Source organism: Larus michahellis, chromosome 3 (assembly GCF_964199755.1).
Source record: "Larus michahellis chromosome 3, bLarMic1.1, whole genome shotgun sequence".
In the NCBI taxonomy this organism is placed as follows: Eukaryota; Metazoa; Chordata; class Aves; order Charadriiformes; family Laridae; genus Larus; species Larus michahellis.
The window spans coordinates 81,352,983-81,374,449 of record NC_133898.1 but is presented as its reverse complement, the minus strand read 5'-3'; the positions used below and the strand labels follow the sequence as shown (position 1 = coordinate 81,374,449).

Below are 21,467 nucleotides of genomic sequence, written 5' to 3'. Positions count from 1 at the left end.
TTTACTGTGAAGGTGGTCAAACACTGGCACAGGTTGCTGAGAGGTCTGTGGAGATAATAAAAATCTGACTGGACACAGTCCTGGGCAGCCCACCCTATGTGACCCTGCTTGGGAGCAGGAGGTTTGGCTAGATGACCTCCAGAGATCCCTTTCAACCTCAGCCATACTGTGATGTTGTCATTACAGGAGGCAGACTACTGAATGAGTCTGGTATAGCAGTTCTTATGTTTCGATCATTTAGATATCTTCATTTAGATAATGAAGATCACTTATCACCCTCACACAGCACTTGAGGACTGATCATGTACAACCTGTCCTAGTTCCTTATGCTCCTTCTTGTTATGGTCTCTTTCTGTGTGTGATGGACCCAAACACTTTTAATGCTGACTTCTCCAGTGATTGTGGACTTCAAATAACTCTTTTGTTCAGCTTTTGAAAAATAATACACTTAAAGTCTGGAGCTGAAAAGTAGCTGCTGAAGCCTCTCCTATTTACCCCGTGGCTGATTTTTAACTCTGCAGCTCTAAACAATTCAGACTCACTCCACTTGATTTATCATTCATTGTCAAAATTAGCTCTAATTTAGATAGCATCACAACCAAGAAACCAAAAGCATCATTTCTTTAAGGGTTTCTAATGGGTTGCTAGTATAGAAACATTTGTAGTGATTTTTTTTTTCCTTCCTTCAAAGTCATTTTTGAAGTATGAAGACTGTCTTTTCTAATAGCAAGCCATTTGAAAAGAAAGCCCTCCCCTGGGTCAGCGCTCTGCTCTACTACACCTCTTTGTAAAAATTTATCTTTGAGTAGTCTGTGCTGCTTTCCTTTGATCTGAGAGTGAAGGTGAGGAGGTGAAGATGATCCCAACACAATTTGGTGCTGTGAAAAATTAAGCTTCTCTTTACTTACGTCCCCTAGTTTTCTTGTGCTTTCTCTGGCTTTATCTCTCGATGTGGGCCTTTTGAACTCCAGCCTCTCAAGCAATCTTTGTTAAAAGATGATGGAAGAGATGTGTTTAAACCAAATGCCTGGTGCGCTTGTTCTTTGCCTTGCAGAATACTCTGGGCCCTCCAAAGCTTAAGGGACTTGAAATCTTTTCCTGGCCTGGGGTTCCCTGGCAAGCAAAAAACGGAACCCTGTGCTGTAAATAAAAAGAATTACCGCAAGCTCTGGGACTCTAGGCATGTGGAAATTCCTCTGATTGGCATCTGCTTGTTTTCTACTTTTTTTTTTTTGTCTTAGGCAATGTAAGTTGTGAGCAATTCACTGGCAGGGACATCCTTGGCTGGGCGCACGCCTCCGTGGATCGATGTGCTGCACTGCTTGACCTCTGGACCTGTGAAACTGCTCTCTGGGAAAAAAAATGCCAGGTACAGAAACTTTTCTTGGTCTTGAAAACAGTGATTTGCAATCAGTTCACTTCAGGTTGTGTAAGGTTCCCTTTCAACTGCATTTCCCATTGTGTATACACATGGATGCCAGAGCCCAGCAGCCGTGGGTGGTGGTGTGGGTTTCAGAAGCTTTGTGAGCCTGGTGCTGGGCTGGGTGCAGGGGGTTGGAGCTGCTGGGTACTGTGAGTTGGGTCTAAAGGACCGCATGTAATGGCTTTTGCAACAGGGGAGAGCCATGTTCTTACTGTCAGACAGCAGCCGCTGTAGCTGCTGGAAGCACTTCTGCAAGGCCTTAGGGAGAGCCATCCACCACTGGAAAAGATAATTGGGAAGGACAAGGCCATCTCCAAAGCAAAACTGCAGAGCGTTTTTTGCCCCTGCTTGCGTGCCAGGGAATGGAGCACATGCAGACTAGGAAGAACAAGGTCCAACCCGGAGGAGCCTGGGCCACCAGGAAGTCCAAGATGCAAAATTTCCCTGCAGTCCTGGCTGCCCCTGCTTTCTGGGGCTGGTGCAGGGAGCTTTTTATGGCTGTCACTAGAATTGTAATCATTGCATCTTTGTGAAGCCCAGGGAGGAGAGACTCAGTCTGCAGCTGGCTAGGCCCATCATTTGGATTATCCTTTCTCAGAGGGAACCAGAGTGATATTTTGTATGTTACAGCATAAAAAAATAATCCATTTATTAATAAAACCTATATATGTGACTCTGTATTTGGAAAAATTTCTGCACCGAAAGGGTTATCAAACATTGGAACAGGCTGCCCAGGGAACTGGTGGAATTGCCATCCCTGGAGGTATTTAAAAGACAGGTAGACATGGTGCTAAGCAAGATGGTTTACTGGTGGTTTTGTCAGTGTTAGGTTGATGGTTGGACTCAATGATCTGAAAGGTCCCTTCCAACCTAGACAATTCTATGATTCTGTGATAAATTTATTTCTTCCTTGTTAGTTAATCTGTTTAACTCTACTCCACTCTTGTGAGACCCCGCCTGGAGAACTGCATCCAGCTCTAGGGCCCCCAACATAAGAAGGACATGGACCTGTTGGAGTGAGTCCAGAGGAGGGCCACAAAGATGATCAGAGGGCTGGAGGCACCTCTCCTGTGGAGACAGACTGAGAGAGTTGGGGTTGTTCAGCCTGGAGAAGAGAAGGCTCCATGGAGACCTTAAGCAGACTTCCAGTACCTAAATGGGGCCTACAGGAAAGATGGGGAGGGACTCTTTATCAGGGATTATAGTGATAGGACAAGGGGTAATGGCTTCAAACTGAAAGAGGGTAGATTTAGATTAGCTATTAGGAAGAAATTCTTTAGTGTGAGGGTGGTGAGACACTGGAACAGGTTGCCCAGAGAAGCTGTGAATGCCCCATCCCTGGAGATGTTCAAGGCCGGCTTGGATGGGGCTCTGAGCAGCCTGGTCTAGTGGAAGGTGTCCCTGCCCATGACAGGGGGTTTGGAACTAGATGATCCTTAACGTCCCTTCCAACCCAAATGGTTCTATTTGAGCAAAAAAATCCATGATTTAGCATGGAGTTAATAAAACCCAACACTAACAATGCGTATTATAAGATCCTTAGCTTTGCCATTCATAAGGGCTGCCACATATCTGGTGGGCTTTCTCCTTCTTCTCTCTGAATCCAGTCGTATGTCTTTATTTTGCCTTGGGACATGAAAGTATACAGGCTTTCTGCTCAAAGACTTCAGTCTTGAATGGTGAAGAGCAGACGACCCAGAGGAAGGGACCCAGAAGGAAGGGACCCAGAGGAGCTTGGAGGCGTATTTCTGCCTATGGGACTCACCAGTCCCAAGGCCAATGCTATAAGTGTCAGGAAATGGAAAGGAGCAGATAGTCCACTTCAGAAGCAGGGAGAAATGGCACTAACTGAGGTCACCTTCACACACTTGAAATGTTTTGTTCTCAGTCCTGGAGTAACACAGGGCAGGTCTCAAAATAGGAATGCTGGAGGGTGTTAGGGCATCTCCTGTGTACCACTGAAGAGGCTTTAAATAGAAAACCTTTTAAACTAAAATAGTTGTATGTAGTTTAGGAAATCTCCTAAGGCCACTCTCCCGTTTTCATAGAGGGGCTTTGTGTTACAGAGCTATATAAAATACTCTCTAATTGCCTAGTTCACTAAGTTTCTGTTCTCATCCCAATACACTTTGCTTTCCATTACTGTACTGTCATGCTACCTCTGTGAATCTACCTTTTATTTTTATCACGGGCCTTCCATTTAAGGAAAATTGCTTTCTTTTTGGAATAAAAACTCCCAGTAGAGAAGAATGAAACCTCTACAGCAACAATGCACTAATTCTCTTCCAAAACCATCAAAGAATATACTCTTGAACCACTCTTACAACCCAACACTCTAGGCAGGATTAGATGTACAGATGTGCTGCTGCTGGAGGTCTTTTGCTTTTAGCTGAAATGAAATGGAAGCGGGTCTCACTAGCTTTATTTCCAGCTGGGACAGAGTTCTTTCTGAATGAGAAAATAGTAGCCCTTTGTCCAGCAGCTGATACAGCTTAGCTTAGCCAATATAAAATTTGCTTATGGCTTGTTGCACAAGCACTGTTTTAGCTTCCTCCAGGACAGTTCAGGTCAGGCAGGTGTAAATCAGAGAACTTGACTGTTTCCATTGAAATCTGAATCTCTAAGCCCTTCTACATCTTCTTCTTCACAGTCTTCTGGTCTCAGTATGGAAAGTAACATGGATGCTTTTCTACTTCCATGTCAATGCAAAACAGCCAGATCTAGATCATTTCATATTGACATAACCATTAACATGACCGATTTGTCCAGAAGCAAGAGCACTGGATGTTCATATTTTCAATCCCCTGATTGCCGTCTGACCAAAAAGTACTACAATGTCATCTCAAGAGTTCACGTGCTGTCATGCTTGGCACATTTCTTTTTCTGTCCTAAGCTGTGGGTATGTGTAATGAAAATTTTTATTTAAATAAAACTTTACAGCTATTCTCAGTGGAGGAGCCTGAAGAGGGCATGCACCTTTGTACATCTTTAATTACATCTTCAATTAATTTGGAGTTTCTCCAAAAAATATAAAGTAACTCTGACAGTCATTGCCAAATGAGATAACAGAGAGTCTTGGATGAGTCTGCAGGTTTCAGGTTGGGGGAAATTGAGTTTTTCAAAGATACAAAACCAGTGTGTGTGCTGGAAAAGAAACAGAGAACGGATTAGAGTGGAAAGAAGTAGGTGTTTTTAAAGCAGTAAATACATTGTCTTGTTACTTTTTGAAGGGAAAAATGCGCAGAATAAAAATCCTCATGCTCCAGTGGAAAAGACCAAACATGTTAACTATGCAAGATTTGGAAGAAATTTCTTGTATGGCCAGTTTATTCTATGTTCTGTTCTTGAGCCTTCTGATGAAGTGCTGAGTAATATCCTGTGGCAGAAATAAGATGCCATCCAGGGTCACTGTTGGTTTGATACAGGTGGCAAACTCTGTGTGCAGAAATCTCTCCCCAACAAAGAATGAATATTTGGGTGAATAAACATTTCTAAATCTCTGAATATCTCTTCAGCTTCTAGATGTTTACTTTGAAGCTTACCAACATGCTCTGGACCCAGAGGAAAGATTTGCTTTGGCTCAAGCAATAATTGACATCATGCATAAACATCCACAGTTTGATCTCAAGCTTGAATATTTTGTCAACACCTACAAAGATGAATGCATCTGTTTACAACTTCATCTCCAACTGCTGAGGGACATAGTAAACCAACAAGTACGTTGAATTTACAGTATATCCATCTTGGGAAAGTAAGAAGTGAAATTCAGAATGGGAAGCTTTGATTATAGCCTGCATGGGTTTAAAGTGTTAAAATGGGTCAATACTAATTTAACAATGAAGTCTATGGATGCTGTGTAAATTGAAGGCCTGAAGCACAAGAACAGAAAGCTATCAGGAAAAAAAAAGCCTCAGGAATAAAAAGAAAGTTTATGATCTTTGGAAAAGGGCGTTGGCTACTTATGAAAAATACCAAGATGTAGCGAAGCTATGCAGAGCGAAAATTAGAAGGGCCAAAGCTCAAGCAGAACTCATCTTGGCCACCATGGTTAAAGATAACACAAAGAGGTTCTTTCAGTATATCAATAGAAAAAGGAAGACTAGGGAAAATGTAGGCCCACTAACGAATGAGACGGGCGCCGTAGTGGTGGAAGACACAGAGAAGGGAGAACTACTGAATACCTTCTTTGCTTCAGTCTTCACTGTTAAAGCTGTCCCTCATGAATACCAGGCCCTGGAGGCAAGGGGGAAGGTCTGGAGAGAGGAAGAGTTTTCCCCAGTAGAGGAAGTTCAGGTTAGAGACCACTTGGCCAAACTGGACATCCATAAGTCCATGGGCCCTGACAAGATGCACCCACAAGTGCTGAGAGAGCTGGCAGATGTTATTGCTTGGCTACTCTCCATCATCTTTGAAAGGTCATGGAGGACAGGAGAGGTGCCTGAGGACTGGAGGAAGGCCAATATCACTGCAGTCTTCAAAAAGGGCAGGAAGGAGGACCCAGCGAACTACAGACCAGTTAGTCTCTCCTCCGTCCCTGGGAAGGTAACGGAGCGACTCGTTCTGGATGTCATATGCAAGCACGTTCAGGAGCAGGAAGTTATTGGAAGTGGTCAACATGGATTTACCAAGGGTAAATCATGCTTGACCAATCTCATAGCCTTCTATGATGTTATAACTGGTTGGCTAGATGAGGGCAGAGCAGCAGATGTCATCTACCTTGACTTTATCAAGGCTTTTGACACTGTCTCTCATAACATCCTCCTTAGGAAACTGAGGAAGTGTGGACTAGACGAGGAGACAGTGAGGTGGATTGAGAGCTGGCTGTGTGACAGGACTCAGAGGGTTGTGATTAATGGAGCAGGGTCGAGTTGGAGGCCTGTAACCAGTGGTGTCCCCCAGGGGTCAATACTTGGACCAGTATTGTTTAACGTATTCAATGACCTGGATGAGGGGACAGAGTGTATGCTCAGCAAGTTCGCTGATGATACCAAACTGGGTGGGGTGGCTGACACCCCAGAGGGCTGTGCTGCCATCCAGCATGACCTAGGCAGGCTGGAGAGCTGGGCAGAGAAGAACATAATGAGGTTCAACAAGGACAAGTGTAGGGTCTCGCACCTGGGGAGGAAGAATGTCAGGCACCAGTATAGGTTAGAGGTGGACCTGCTGGAAAGCAGCTCTGAAGAAAAGGATCTGGGGATCTTGGTAGACAGTAAATTATCCATGAGCAAGCAATGTGCCCTTGTTGCCAAGAAGGCCAATGGCATCCTGGGCTGCATAGGGAAGAGTGTGGCCAGCAGGTCAAGGGGGGTCATTCTCCCCCTCTACTCTGCACTGGTGAGGCCACAACTGGAATACTGTGTCCAGCTCTGGGCTCCCCAGTTCAAGAGAGACTGGGAACTGCTGGAGCGAGTCCAGCGAAGGGCAACAAAGATGATTGAGGGACTGGAGCATCTCCATTATGAGGAAAGGCTGAGAGAGCTGGGACTCTTTAGCCTGGAGAAGAGAAGGCTGAGGGGAGACCTTATTAATGTTTACAAGTATCTAAAGGGTGGGTTGAAGGAGGATGGAGCCAGACTCTTTTCAGTGGTTCCCAGTAACAGGACGATGGGTAATGGGCACAAGCTAGAACATAGGAAGTTCCGTTCAAATACACGGAGAAACTTCTTTACAGTGAGGGTGACAGAGCACTGGAACAGGCTGCCCAGGGAGGCTGTGGAGTCCCCTTCTCTGGAGACTTTCAAGACCTGCCTGGATGCAGTCCCGAGTAATGTGCGCTAGGCAATCCTACTTTGGCAGGGGAGTTGGACCAGACGATCTCTAGAGGTCCCTTCCAACTCTGAAAAATTCCGTGATTGCATGATTCCGTGATCATTTCATCAATGTCAGAAAGAAAATCTTGGAAAGATTGCTGGAAACATATGTCATGTTAAAGCCACCTCTGCTACCATTTGAGACAATTAAAAATAGTAGTTGAGAGGTGTGGGAGCTAAATAAAATTATAATCTATATTTGTTCTGTAATGCAGTGGATAAGGAACTAGTTCTGTTTATAGTAAGAGAGAAGATACTTTAAAAAGAATATAAATAAAGCTTGTACTCTGAAGTGCACTTTGAAAAGCAGTATACTTCAGCTAGATAGCGGTGAATTCCTGTGCTAATAATTAAAGCCCTACATTTGAAATTCTCACATTTCAAAAAATTTTTTAAAAATCTGCCTCATCTTTCCTCCACCACAAGCTATTTCCTTTCTCTGAGCTTTTATTTCACAGGCTGCAAGTTGGGAAGTTTGATTAGCTAACCTTTGTAACTTTTCTTTTAGTCCACAAATGGAAGTTTGGGTTTTGGTACAAGAGGCTACTGCTGTGCTGCTCTTGCCACTAATGTTGCCATATTGCTAGCAATAAAAACAGAGCCTTGTCAGCACCACTGGAGTTTAAATATAGCTCTGAAGGAATATAAAAGATTCAGAATCCTTTTAGCAGGAATAATTAATCTAGAGTGGGTACATATATAATTGACTTGAAAATTTTTATATATATAAAAATGGAAAATTTTGCAGCTCATATTTAGATGAAGAATAGTTGGTTTTGCCTTGATTTCTGGATATGTGTGAATTTTATTGTCTAATGTCACTTGTGTTTATTGCTGACTTTTAGATAGATGCCCAGAGGGAATACATCCACAAGATTTGGCGGGAAGGTCAGAGAGGTGGCATCAGTGAATCTGGACTTCCTTATAATGTAGTTACTAAGCAGCTTATCTCTCTTATCACTAGCCGGTGAGTAATTGTACAGTTTTATTTTTCTGGAGAGTACCTCTTTCTGTTCTAGTTTCTGTGATTGATTGTAAAAATTTGGGACTCAGCACCTGAAAATAAGACTATTTGAAAAAATGACAGTCGTAAGGTGAATCAAGCAATAGATGAGTGCCTCGTGTTATTTAGTCTCATGCTATTTAGCTAGCCAGAAAAACATTTAAAGAAGAAAACTGATTCCTCCTCCACCGCCTTTACACTGCCCTTTCATGACAATGGATTTGAAAATTACATCTTGCAGTGCACTGGGATATTAATATTCCCATGGGTACAGATTATTTATGTGACAGTCATGATGAAAGTGGGTGCTGAGGTTAGCCTCGCTTTAGACTCGCTGCATCAGTAGCCTGACCTGGCTTCACAACTTTCACTGCCCTTTGGCCACAGCCGATTACTCTTTACAGCACAACTGTCAGGTTGGATGCACCTGTGCTCTGTGTTCACACGTGGAATCCACATATTACCTGCAGTACAGACCTGCCACATGTTCCCCATCCTGCAGCTGTGCGGCACTGCGGGTTATGCCAAGGGTTTATGTTCCTAACCCGACACACATTCTGATTTTGTGTTGGTTATCTGAGGGCTTATTTTCAAGTGCAGTTTTAATGGGCGGGCATAATAGGCATGAAAATTCAGTTAATAAGACATGTCAGATAATGAAAGATAATTTTAAACATCTTCTGTTTTCATTAGCAAATGAGACTTCTTAGATGTGTTCCAACATAATTACGTTTATTAAGGCTTCAGTTCTATTTTCAGATTTGATGATTGATTTCTGATGTGCACTAAAGCCATTGCAATTTATTCTTGCAAATTAAGGAATTGCAAGGTTTCTTCATACACACAATTTATAAAAGCCTTATTTGAGAGCTATTTGTTCTTTCTTTGTTGTTTTTAAGTTCTACTTCGAAGAACATTTATCTGCTGGAGTTTCAACCTTCTCTTGGTCTGGTGTGCTTGATCCCCAAAGCCCTTGAGCATATCTACCAGGAATTCTACAGCATCTGCAGACCAAAACCAGCCAGTAAAGCAAGTAATCTAGAAAAATGAGTACTTCAGCCAGTAGTTGATGAGTGGCTAACTATGGAAAACCCAGAAACTTTTTACAACTCTCAGATTCAAAAGGATGTAAGTTCCATTTTTATGTTTGTAATGACTCTTTAAAGCAGAATGCCCAAGAATGTCATCTTGCTCGTTCATTTATACTTGCTGGATAACTTTCTAGCTATGTGATTCTTGATGCAATTCTTTGCTTATGATTGATGAAGATGCATTCCATCCACCTTTAAAACGAGATTTTTTTCTGTAAATGATCACAGAAAGATAGAACTCTTGATCTCATAAAGTAGGAACAATCAGCTTAATGAGAAGGAAAACATACAGACTTAAACTGCCATGAAATCATAGTGAGTCTCCAGATTTTGTGTTTGTGTGTGTGTACAATCTGCAAAAAAGAGAAGACTGGAAATTGAAGCAAATATTGTTATAAGTGGAGCCGGTTATTACTCTATGTCCACAATATGGACTCTAATGTCCACAATTTCCTGGTGTAGGACTCTGAATTTAGTTGGTTATAATTTTGATAAATGCTAATTATTGTGAATGAAATTATTGTTGCTGGATATCTCTATTAGGTTGATTTTTTTTTTAATTAGTCAGCTTAGTTGTTGCTGAGAGCAAGAAATGGAAAAGAAAAGATTTATCTGTTTTCTCTACAAGATTGTGTTACAGCTATGCTTTAGAGCATACATTTCAAGTTTGGGAACATTCATTAGGTAGTGATACGCTATGCTTTCCTGACAAGTTTGGCCAGCGTAGACTAATATAAACTAAGTTATTGCAGGTATTTAAAAAATGTTTGGTGTGGTGCTTAGGGACACGGTTTGATGGTGGACTTGGCAGTGTTAGGTTAACGGTTGGACTTGATGGTCTTAAAGGTCTTTTCCAACCTAAATAATTCTATGATTCTATGTTCAGTAGGAAGGCATTATCTGAAGTTTCTGTGTGTCCTGGTATATCTATAACCTGAGGAAAATTAGGACTTCCCACTGTCCCTGCAATAACATCTCTGGTCTAGGTGATCTATGTTTGATTTGGGTGTGAGCATTGAAAGTGAGTACGAGGAGCAGTTAGCCTGCACTGTCACTCGTGTTGCCTTCACTGGAGGCAGCAGAGGAAGCTGCTTGAGCAGATCTCAGGGGATTCCTCTTCCTCCAACAGAAACTGCAAATGAGACAAACACATGCAAGCAGGCAATGTTTAGAAGACACTAAGGCTATAAAAGTCTAGCATTTAAATTTTAGGAAATTTGCCTTTGACAAAGCAGATTTAATTTGGTTTCCTTTTGCATAGGCATGATGATGCAGTCTTTACATGATCACATATTGTTTTTTGTTATGACTTGGTGTGCTAAAATCAACATTTCTGTCCTTCCCGGACTGCTTCTTTTGTGACCCAGGACCCCATTCTTTCATGTTTTTCCGACCCTTCACTAAGGATGGTTTTACAAGATCTGATTTTTATTCCTCATCTGACTTCCTAAGCATCTTTCATCTTCGTAATAAAAAAATTACCCAGGGGTGAGATACAGATGCTGCCAGCCTGGGAACAGGTGCTTTTCCTATGTAGAAATATCAGAGAGGCCGTATAAAAAGAAAAGTGAGTTCTGGGATTACAAAACTAAATGATCTCTGGGAAAATGTGAGATCTTTCTTGCTGACCCCAAGCTAGGATCAGCTATACTTATGTTATTCCCGTAAGATAAATAGCTGTCCTGTTCTTAAACTTATCATGTGATAGACTTTTTCAAGCAGTCTGTTGTAGTGCTTCACCAGCTTCACCAGCTTCACCTTTAGCAAGTTCTCCTTAAAGTCTAGCACAGATATACCTTGCTACAGTCTAAGCTTATTACCTCTTTTCTTGCCCTCTTTGGAAACAGGGAAGGTGCTATTCTCCTTGTAGCAGCTCTGTGAAGAAGCACATAAAGATGGGTTGTCCTGTCCCACCCATTCAGAGTCATAGAATTACAAAAGCACATTGTAAAACTTTGGGGAAGAGGGACAAAATAAAGTTGCACAACTTCTGACACTTAACTTTGGGGTGTTGTCTTTTCAAATTTTTTTTTTCAGTGTAGCTGTGAAGGTGTAGCAAATAGCAAGTGTTGAAATCATGACCCTCATGATCTGTGTCTCATTGGTCATAAGCAGTGAAGTGTGAAGCCAGTCAGTCAGCTTCACAGCTACAGCAGTGGCCACATCTATCCCATCTGACACGAGCAGGGTGGCACAGTTGTACAAGTTGTGACAGCTAGAGACAAGGAGCATCTTCTCCTGCACACAGATCCAGGAACTGTCCCTGCCACCACTTCCACAGCACAACAGTCAACGGACTGTAGTCTTTCCAGCTCTCCATGTTACCAAGCTGCAGCTTTTGATCATTTTCCTTTCGTGGGATATCTGCTTTTTTGGAGGCTTCCACCATCCCAGTAGAAAAGGGGTCCAGTTCTGCTGAGTTAGGTGACCACATGAGTTTGCTGTCCCCATTTTGGAAGCATCATATGTATAGTGGCACGTGTGCTGGGATCTGCACGCTCTTTAGAGGAGGAATGGCCTCAGCTAGTAATAAGTGAAGCAAGTTACAGAGCCCCTGCTTTAGAGAGGTGTATACATCCAAAAGCCTTCTGAATTTTGATTATAATAAAAAAGGTGAATATCTTGTGTTAGATATCAAAAATAAATAAAATAAACTTTGTTGAGTAAATCCAGGTTTATAGATTCAGTGTCTTTACCTTTGAAGCAACGGGCAAAACGAATAGGTCAGGGTGGGCACAATTCTGACTTTGCATGGGTTAGAAGTCAGAAGCAACTCCAGTCATGATTTATTCCAGAAAAACAAAAAGGAGAATGGCCTCCTAAAGTCTTTAAAGAACCTTTGTCATTGATAAATAAATGATTCTGCGTTTCCTTTTTAATTTTTTTCCCCTTTCCTTGCAGTTATTTGCCGAGGTACTGATAGAAGACCCTGTGCTGGTGCAAGAGATTGCTCTGTCACAATTAGAGGTGGGCGCAGATGAAGAAAAAAAGATAGTCAGAGAAAACCAGCTCTTTATCCTGGATTCCTTCTCCACGTTCCTGGAGCTTGCCACGCTCCACCATCGGCTGATAGAGGTGGCGACAGAGAGTGCGCGGTTAGCCAGGTTAGTGGGTCAGTACTGCTGGTTTAGCGATGGTGACCTCAGAGAGGTGTGGTTTGTAGGGAAAAAGTAACTTCTTTTTAATCGACCACCTACTATAGGTGAAAAAAAAACACAGAGAGAGGAAGAATGCCTCCATTTTTGTTGTGGGAGATATGTTTTCTGGTTATGTGGAGATGGAGTCTACCTGGGGTTTCAGATGTTCTTTAGCTTCGAAAGTTGAGGCCACGCTGGTCCTCAACGCTTAACAGGAGAGGCCCAGTGAAAATAGTGAAATTTTGTCAAATGGAGGAGGAGCAGGAGGAGTTCACTGATCAAAAGAACACAAAGATGCCGCCTTCTGCAGAGTTTTACACAGACGATTATTTTAACTGCCTTCTTATGAAGGTTAGTGGAATATAAGAAAAGGCACATAAGAAGTACAAGCTTTGTTCACCACCAGAGGTAGGAAAGCATAAAAATTGTTCTGGCTATGCTGATCCTTACAATGATAATGAAATAATCTACACAAAGGAAGTCAGTGTCATGCATTTAGGGAGTTATCAGCTGGAGAACATGACAATCTGTACAGGAAGACGAAGAAGATAAGGACTGAGCTAATGGGGAAACTACAAAGGATAGTGTTGAACTGCTGGCTTGGAGGCAGGTTATTGGTGAAGTTCCTATTGTTCAGCTGCATATTACTTGACGTTTTTATTAATGATCTGAGTAAAAAACATAAGAGGGTGTTATTAAATTCAGGACATTGTAATGCTGGCAGATAAAACTGATATGGAAAATAAATGGAATATCTTACAGGAAGACCTCACGTTTCTAAGGACTGGAGTAGTAGAAAGGAGATAAGCATCAATAACACAAAGCTTAAGGTTACACATAATAATAGGAAATTCTCCTGTGAACTTTGAGCTTATTAGTTGGAAGCAACAGAGGAGGAGAAAGAACTGGGTGTATAGCTGGGCATTGGATGATTGTAAGCTGCCAACATATTGTAACCGTTGGGGGGAAAAGCTGTAGTATCTCACTCTGAATCAGGCAAAGAGTTTTATTAACAGTAGAAAGAGAGGGAGTATTGATGCCGTGTACATGATTCTGGTGAGGCCTCACCTGGATTATTAAGTATAATTTAGAGATTTGTGTTCAGGCAAGATAAATTCAGATTGGAATGGGAGCAAAGATGATCTAATAGCATGCTGAGGGGAAATAGAGAATGCATTTTACAAAAGCAAATGAAATATCTTGGCTTGTTTATCCTAGCAAAATGAAGGCTGGGAGAAGATAAGATTGTTCTCTATAAATACAGCAGGAAGATAAGGACTGGGAATGGAGAGGAGCTATTTAAGCTAAAGGCCAATTTTGGCAGCAGAACAAATGGATCTAATCACTGTGAATAAGTTTAAGCTGGAAATTAAAAGGGGGTTTCTAAGAATCAGACAACAAAGTTCTGGAAGGGAAAGAGCAAAGGGTAGAAAACTAAGTTTAAAAATGGAGCTTGATTCATTTATGAAAAGGATATGTGGGACGTGATTGCTTGCAATAGCAAAGTTGTGTGTGCTGGATAGATGACATTCCAGTCGTGGTTATTTTTTCTTCTTCTTAACCCTTTCTCTAGCTTTCTTCTTGAAAATTGAGACTCCGTATCAAAAAGTCAGCAGCATTTATTTTCAGCAGCTGTAAACCTAGCCGCCTTTAAGATACGTGAGCTAGGACCATTCAAACTGAGTTTGGTGGAAAACCTAATTTTCTGTCACAACTCTTTTCCATTAAAAGAAGAACTTCTTGAACAGCTATAATTTGACATCTGGAACTTTCTTGGGCAAACTAACAGAGAAGTTAATTTATTTCAACCCAAGCAATTCCAGGAAGCAAGGAGGTCTTATTTCTTGGCAATTTGTGTTCCTTGTTTGGATACTCAGCTCTCTACTGAAATACAGATCCTAGTTAAACTTTTTCTGCTGTTTGAATTATCTCTGTATTCCTTCACTCATACACATACATACATACATGCACATACATTTTTCTAGTAATTTATAAGGAGAAAGGTTACACTGCAACTTTTCACTTAGCTGAAAAATCAATATCCAATCAGCGTTTTTCATGAAACCTGTAGGAACTTAGTATCTTGAAAGTCCTGTCTCTGTGTCAGATTTCATTAATTTTCACCAACTGATTTAAAAGTTACCCAGAGGAGACAGCTGAGCAGACCAGATGGTCACATGGTTGCATTTCTTTTGGGAACACGGCTAAAAGGACATACTCATCTGAGGTGACGTACTTAGAAATCCCTGAAAAGTAACAATAAATTGTCATTTTTCCAGTAAAGGATGGGAATTCTGAGGAAAGTGATGACATAAAGTAAGACTTCATGATATGTGTATAAGGCCATTCGCCATAACATTATCTTCATTTAATAGAAGATGGTTAAGTCAGTCTAAATACCAGTATAAACATATATAGTTTATTCAATGTGACATTTTGAGGGGCTATTTTTATATCTATCTTCTTTAGATGTGATGAAGTTCAAAGTTCATGAACTGTTAGAGACTCAGATTCAGACTGAAACATCAGAAAGGTTAGTAATCTTTTCTCCTGCTATGCAGAGTAAAATGGAGTGAGTGCAACTACTTTTGAGGATTCCTCTACCTGATACCGTAGCTTCTATCAGACTTTTGGGGGAGACCTGCCAGAATTATTCTCACTGCTTGCCTATCTCTCCATTCCCAGGGTGACAGGCCATTTACATCTAACAGTCCACAATTATGTTGTGTGTACTGTTCCTCACAGCCCTTGTTGCTTGTCTTTGTTCCTCAGTGTTTGTCTTCTACCATCTCATGAAAAGGGACATCCTTTGGTAGAATAGTAGAGCTAGACAGTGCAGCTTTAGTATGAATTTTGCCTCTTTCTGTTTTTGTTTGACATAGTCACCTTTTAAATATCTTTCCTTTTTCTCTATTTTTTCCCCTTTGCACAGTACTAATAAGCTGATTTGTTTGCTGATGTTTGTTCTGTACAGACTATTCATATGTCTGTACCGGTCAACTAACAGAGCAACATTTATAATAATTACCCAGAGCTCTTTGTTTTAAGACCTTAGAGTTGATTTTGGCTGTGTTCCATATGATTATTGATTGATGCTCACGGTGTCTGTCATATATTATTTTGTCTCCTCCCCTTTTCTTTCCCTTACTTCACAGGCAGGGAACGCTCCCTGATTTTAAAGAACTAAGTCTTTTAGGTCCTATTTGTGTCTTTATCACATTCTCACAACATGGCTTCTCTGTGACCTTGACTGATTTCTTGACTGATAAAACACCTGCCTTAGATATTAGGTGGAAGCAAGGGAGTATCTTATTCCTTTGCAGTCAGTATCAAAAAGTCAAAGTCTTTCTTTTTACTATCTTCTTATACTACATGAGAAGAGGCATCGCAGGCCAGATCAGTGTTTCTGTGGTCGTGCATTTGAAGGAGTGCAGGGATGGATGCATAGGGAGGGAATACAAAAAGCAGGATAGTGCCCAACTTCTGACACTAGGTGCTTTAAAGATTTCCTGAGCTAGTGGTTGCATCTAGACCATGTGTTTACTGTCTGCTGATGGACTGCCCTCATAATTTGTTATATTAGGGGGGTTGTACTGGGGTTGTGTCATACTGGGGGCTTCTAGAATAAATGTTTCTTAAGCTATCAACTCATCATTTTAATATTAATAATGTGTATGAGCTCTGCTTATCTATTGAAGCTTTCTCTCTGGCAGTCAGTCCTCTTCCCAATTTCTAGTCTAAAATAATACTCTTCATGTCTCTGCCAAATGCAGTCCTTTCTAAATAGGAACAGTTAACATATTTTGCTTGATTTGCCCTTATGACATTGTAGACTCACAACTTATTGTCCTTTGTTTGTAAGTGCTGCCTGTGTCAATCAGATGGGTGATACTGAGCAACCATCAGCTATCTGGGTACAATACTTGTTTGCTTCATATCCATCATACTATTTCAGATGCCAAGAAGTGCTTTAAGTTGAATGCAGATGTCTCATTGAAATCAACCTGATGGATGTGGGTTTCTGCATTGCTTACAGCAGGAAGAAAGTTAATTTTTCAAATGCATCCCTGTGTTTTTGTTTCTAGGTTATATAAGGCTTTTGCAATGGAAGCAGGATTTGGGGAGTTCCATTTGTACCTGAAGCCCGTGCTCTTTGAATCTGCATCTCACAAGGAGAAAGCAGATCACCTCCCACCACTATTCATTACATCTCTCCTGGAAGATGACAGCTGTGTTGAAAGGTAGAATGAACTTTTTTTGAGTTTCACGGGGCATAATCTCTTTAGATTGGATGGGATCAAGCCTTTCGTCTGCTTAGGCTCACATAGAAGCCACAAAAACTTCAGTGCGTAAAATACATAAAATTATTCAGGCAGAAAATGTGAAATTCTGCATGATTTTGTGTAGAGCCTGGGATTGAATAATGCTAATTTAAAGCTGTTGAGCAGTGAAAGTGAGGAGACACCAAACTTGTGTGGAACACGGGCAATTTTGGAGCTAAAGTGCATTTTCTTTCAAAGTGAGGGTTGCCTAACAGGGCTGGCCTGAAAGTGATTGTCCCAAACCCCATAGGTTGCAAAACAGGACCTCAAAAACTGTTGTGAATAAAGTCCTTATTCTGAACAAGAAGAAAGCTTATTCTCCTAGAGTTACACTGCACTTCATGAAGGGACATCTGTGGTCTATTTTTTTTCAACTCATTGACTACTAGACCTAATCTCTGCACAAGGAAAAGGCTATTTATGATCTTCCCTTTTCCCCTGGGCAAAATGTCTGGAACAAGTAGATTTTACAGTTGTCTTGATTTACTCTTTTAAGAGTTGGTAAATATGTGCGTATACGTACACACTCCTAAATACACCACTTTGTGTGTGTGTTTGTGCGTAGTTTAGATTAAGGTGTAGGAGGAAGAAAGGAAATAACCTGTGAATTATCCTACTATATTCAGGGAGGGCATCCTGTCAGTCGCTCCCTATGGCTAACACAGGTGGTAGGGCTCCCGTCCGACTTGTACATATACCATCTGCAGTCCCATGCTGTTGTTTGCTTCCTATTCCCTTGCATACGTTCTAGCCTGATGTGAAAATTGGGCTGTTCCAAACAAGTTTAGCAATTGCAAGCAACCTGGAATGAAACTTCAGCTCCTAATTTAATCAGGGCAATGATGGATATCAAAGCCCAGAAGACAGTCCAGCAGCACAAATAAAAGCAAATTAGGAACCAATACTTGAAACAAGGCATGATTAAACCGAACAAGCAGATTTTTCACTGATGAGACCAAGCTCATCTAGGAGGAGCTAATGAGTCATTGTGAAGTCAGCCACAAAACATCACGGAATATATTTTTTTTCTTACAAAACTACTTCTGAAAACTAAAGCAACATCCTAATATCACTAAATTAGGGACTTGAATTATGTGTTCTACATTTAAAGGTGGAAAGAAACGAGAAATATTTCTGAATTTATCACTATTTTCCTTTCATCCTCAGTTTGGCTTATTTCTGTGTCATACTCCATGTTTATAGATAATTTTGCTTTTATTGCAGATATATTCCATCTAGCTTACATTAAGCATTCAAGAAATCGACAGTCATGTTGGAAAGTTTAGTTTCCATACAAGAGATGGTGTTATCTAGGTGAATGATTTAATTTGCAGAATAAGCAAAAACTGTGTATTACGTTATTATTTATTTGCCAGAGTATGTAAGGGCATCAGTCATGTGTTTGCTGGGTGCTATAAACTTCTCTACTGTTTGTCTTTCTCTGAGTGTTAATATGATTTAGTCTACTGTTTTATAATTAACTTCATAAAATTGCACTGAAAATTTGATTGCTAATGTGGCCTAATCCAGGAATCCTTACTGGGGTGAAACCCTTTAAGTCAGCAGAGTTTAGTCTGAGGAACTTTGTTAAATAAAGCAGGATGCCTGTGTGTGGCTGTATTCACACATAGTAACAACATTTGGCGTAGAGAGTTCTCTAATGAAAGAAAACAACCTTAGTCTTCAATGCTATTTTGCATACTTAGTCCTTTCTTCTTTGTACAAGTGTATAAAAACAGTACCATAAACTGCCAGGCCATGAAGATTCCTTCTTTAAAGCTCTCCACAAAGTCTCCTTCTTGCCATTAACTCAGTCATAACCTGTATTCTGCAGCAGGGTGGCACGTAATTAAAAATTTGCCAAGGGGAAACGAATATGTTTTATTTGGTGTCTACTCTTTTCCCAGCCTGTTTGCACTTGGCTGCACGGGCTGGCACCGTCCTGCTCTACAGAGTAGAGCTGAGAATACAACTCACTAAATACAAATTAATTAAATGTTTCCTTGATCTCTACATTTAGTCATGTTTCGATGATAACAACGTGTACAAATATAATGGAATACTCTCCCCTTCATTAAATTAAGCTGTGGAAGTGCTACAAGACAGAGAGCAATGTCTGTGAAGTAACCCGTCTTTTAAATGGCAGGGGAAATGCCTAACACATTGTTTTCCCTCTTCTTAGCTCTTGTGTCGGTCTGGAATAAGGAACGTGCAACTTATCCTGGCCTGTCAGGTCGTTCAGAAAAATGCTCTTTTGGCGGCTGTTCAGCAGGCCTCCTTTTGTTACTTGGTCCAGCCTCCCCATACCCTGGGCATGAAGGTTAGCAGCATCTTCTTCCTCACATTGCACTAGTAATAATGGGTTTTGTCAGACTTAGCCCAAAGAGGGCATCTGTTAATTCTGCTTATAATCAATTGGATGGCAGTCCTGCGCAACACTTGGAACAGCATCACCGATGACTGCAGGAACTGCAGTGATTGTGTATTAGCATATGACATAAAAATAAATGGTGTCACATCGGTGATTTATTTAAAGTCTGTTAGTTGTGTAAGTGATGAAACATAGCTAAAAATATACCTCAAGACAGGACTGAAGGAGGTTGGAGATGAATTGGATTCAAAAGGCATGGGTGAAATCTTATAGCCTGTGGTATGCAGTAAGGCTAGCAATCACAACCTGACCTTGAAACATGCATTCTTCTGGGATGGCGAAACCATCAGTTCCTGCTGCTTTCATTTGCCCTGTCTTCTGAAAACAGAAGTAAGGTCAACACTATTTCCAATGGGAAACATTCATGTTAGCCTGATGCCACAGTGTTGGTCCAAAAGCTACCGGCTTGGTCACCAAGCCATTACTGTTCCTCATCTTATATTTGGCCTTTTTTTTTTTTTTTTCTTCATCCTGTGTTTAAGATATGGTGCTCAGGAGCTGCCCTTGCTTCATATATGCTAAATTGTTGTAGGGCTCCATATTGCATTTTCTTATGCAGCTGTTGTGTCTCTTCCAGAGACAGCTGCACTACAGTAATGAGCTAAGTGACCTCGTAAGCGATTTTGAATTTATAAGCAAATAGAGACTCTTTAGGGCTTGTCTTGCCTTCTCTGTGCTTATATTGACATCTCTTTCCATGTTCCTTAGCACACCACATCCATCCCCCCTCAGCCCCTCTTGCATCCCTGATGCTCCCCACGCTCAGTCCCTTGCCACCAGGCAGTATCCTCACCTCATTCCTGAGTGTGGGAAGTGCCTGTGTTTTGCTGTCTGGCTGGGCAAGAAGCACTCGGTTTTGCGGCCGGTTCATAGCCCTGTGCGTGCTGACTGCCTGGCTGTCACGCTGGGAACCCAGCTGGCCACTGCCTCCTGGGAGCTAAGCAAGCCAAGCAAAATGGCTAGGGGTCAACTCTCCTTGCCTTTTCCCTGAGCAGGGGGTTCTCCTCACTAGCTGGATGCTGATTTTGCAAAAACAGAAGGAGCTTTTTACCCTTGAGACCTCTGTTCTTACGTCAAATGTATTTAAAATTAGTCAGAGGGTTCAAAAGTTGTTAGAGATGGGTTGAACCAGGTAAGGGAATGAGACTGAAACGTTTCCTGTGTGACACCAATTTTCTTTCTGAGTTTAAAAATGAAAAATAGATGTTGTCATGACTCCCCGTTGTCTCATTTTGGGTCACTCAGAGCTGCAGTGTGAGGAGGAGAGGGAAAGACGCCTTATGCAATTCAAGCTTCTGAGCATGAATTGCCGTTCCTAGAGCAGTGTCCTATACGCTCTCTTTCCTTACACCAGAGGTGAATGTAAGGGAGGTCCTAGGGCCAACACTCACCTTAGAGACTGCCAGCTGCACCAGAACAAGCTTGCTTCACCACTGCATGCTTTGCATCCTGTCCCAACATGAGCAGGACAGTGAATCTGCACTGTACAGCTGAGATCCATTGGCCCAAACAAACTGATATCCTGATGGCCCACCAGAAAAAAGGCTTAGTACTGTGCGGTCAGAGCTGTCTGCTTGCTGCTGAGCAGGAGTCCTTCGCAGCACTGATCTCATGCGACTTTTGGCAGCACACGGGCCGTGTCCCAGGGAGCTGCTGCACTCGGCATCCACTTGGTGGGCACCCAGGTGTTGGCAGCTGGATGGCCAGCTGTGCAGCCTCCCAGAGCTGGTTTAGTGCATCCCAGAGGCTGGTTTCCATTCCCTGTCACAGAGAAGTCTGAGATTCCCCGTCTTCATTTCTAATCAGATCCTGCAGCGCTGAAATCAGTGGAACTGAGCAACCTCTGTATCTTTCCCAAACTGATCCTCTGCGCTGCCATACAAAGTGCTGCAGTTGTGTGTCTCTGCTGATAACCATGAGTAGTCTTACTCTGGAAATAGCTCTTCATCCCCCAGTTGAAAAGGATTGATCTTCCAAACATTTGAATTTCTTCTACTGTCTATATGCTGAATGGTTTCTTTTCCACAGAATGGCAGCAACTGTATTTTTCATTTTCAGATGTCTCCTCTGCTCTGTTAATCATTTAATGGCTGCTGCATCCATTCTGGATCAGTTTTTGCTGATTTACAGCCAGTGGGTATTAGCTAACTAATCAAATTCACACACAGAGGACCATTAATACAACCAACAGAGGCCGTGATAAGGAGGTTATGCATGTGGTTATTCCAGATTAACATATAAAATTGGAAA

The 21,467-nt window shown here is 41.6% G+C and overlaps 1 protein-coding gene across 1 annotated transcript in view; it reads left to right on the top strand.

Annotated features, from left to right (window-relative positions):
• Window positions 1–21,467, top strand: part of LOC141740544 (uncharacterized) — a 73,788-nt gene that overhangs the window by 21,053 nt on the left and 31,268 nt on the right. Inside the window, 7 exon segments of the mRNA XM_074579370.1 lie at window positions 1,242–1,369; window positions 4,939–5,139; window positions 8,079–8,200; window positions 9,136–9,364; window positions 12,229–12,439; window positions 14,934–14,997; window positions 16,550–16,705. Coding sequence (XP_074435471.1) covers window positions 1,242–1,369; window positions 4,939–5,139; window positions 8,079–8,200; window positions 9,136–9,364; window positions 12,229–12,439; window positions 14,934–14,997; window positions 16,550–16,705 — 1,111 coding nt within the window.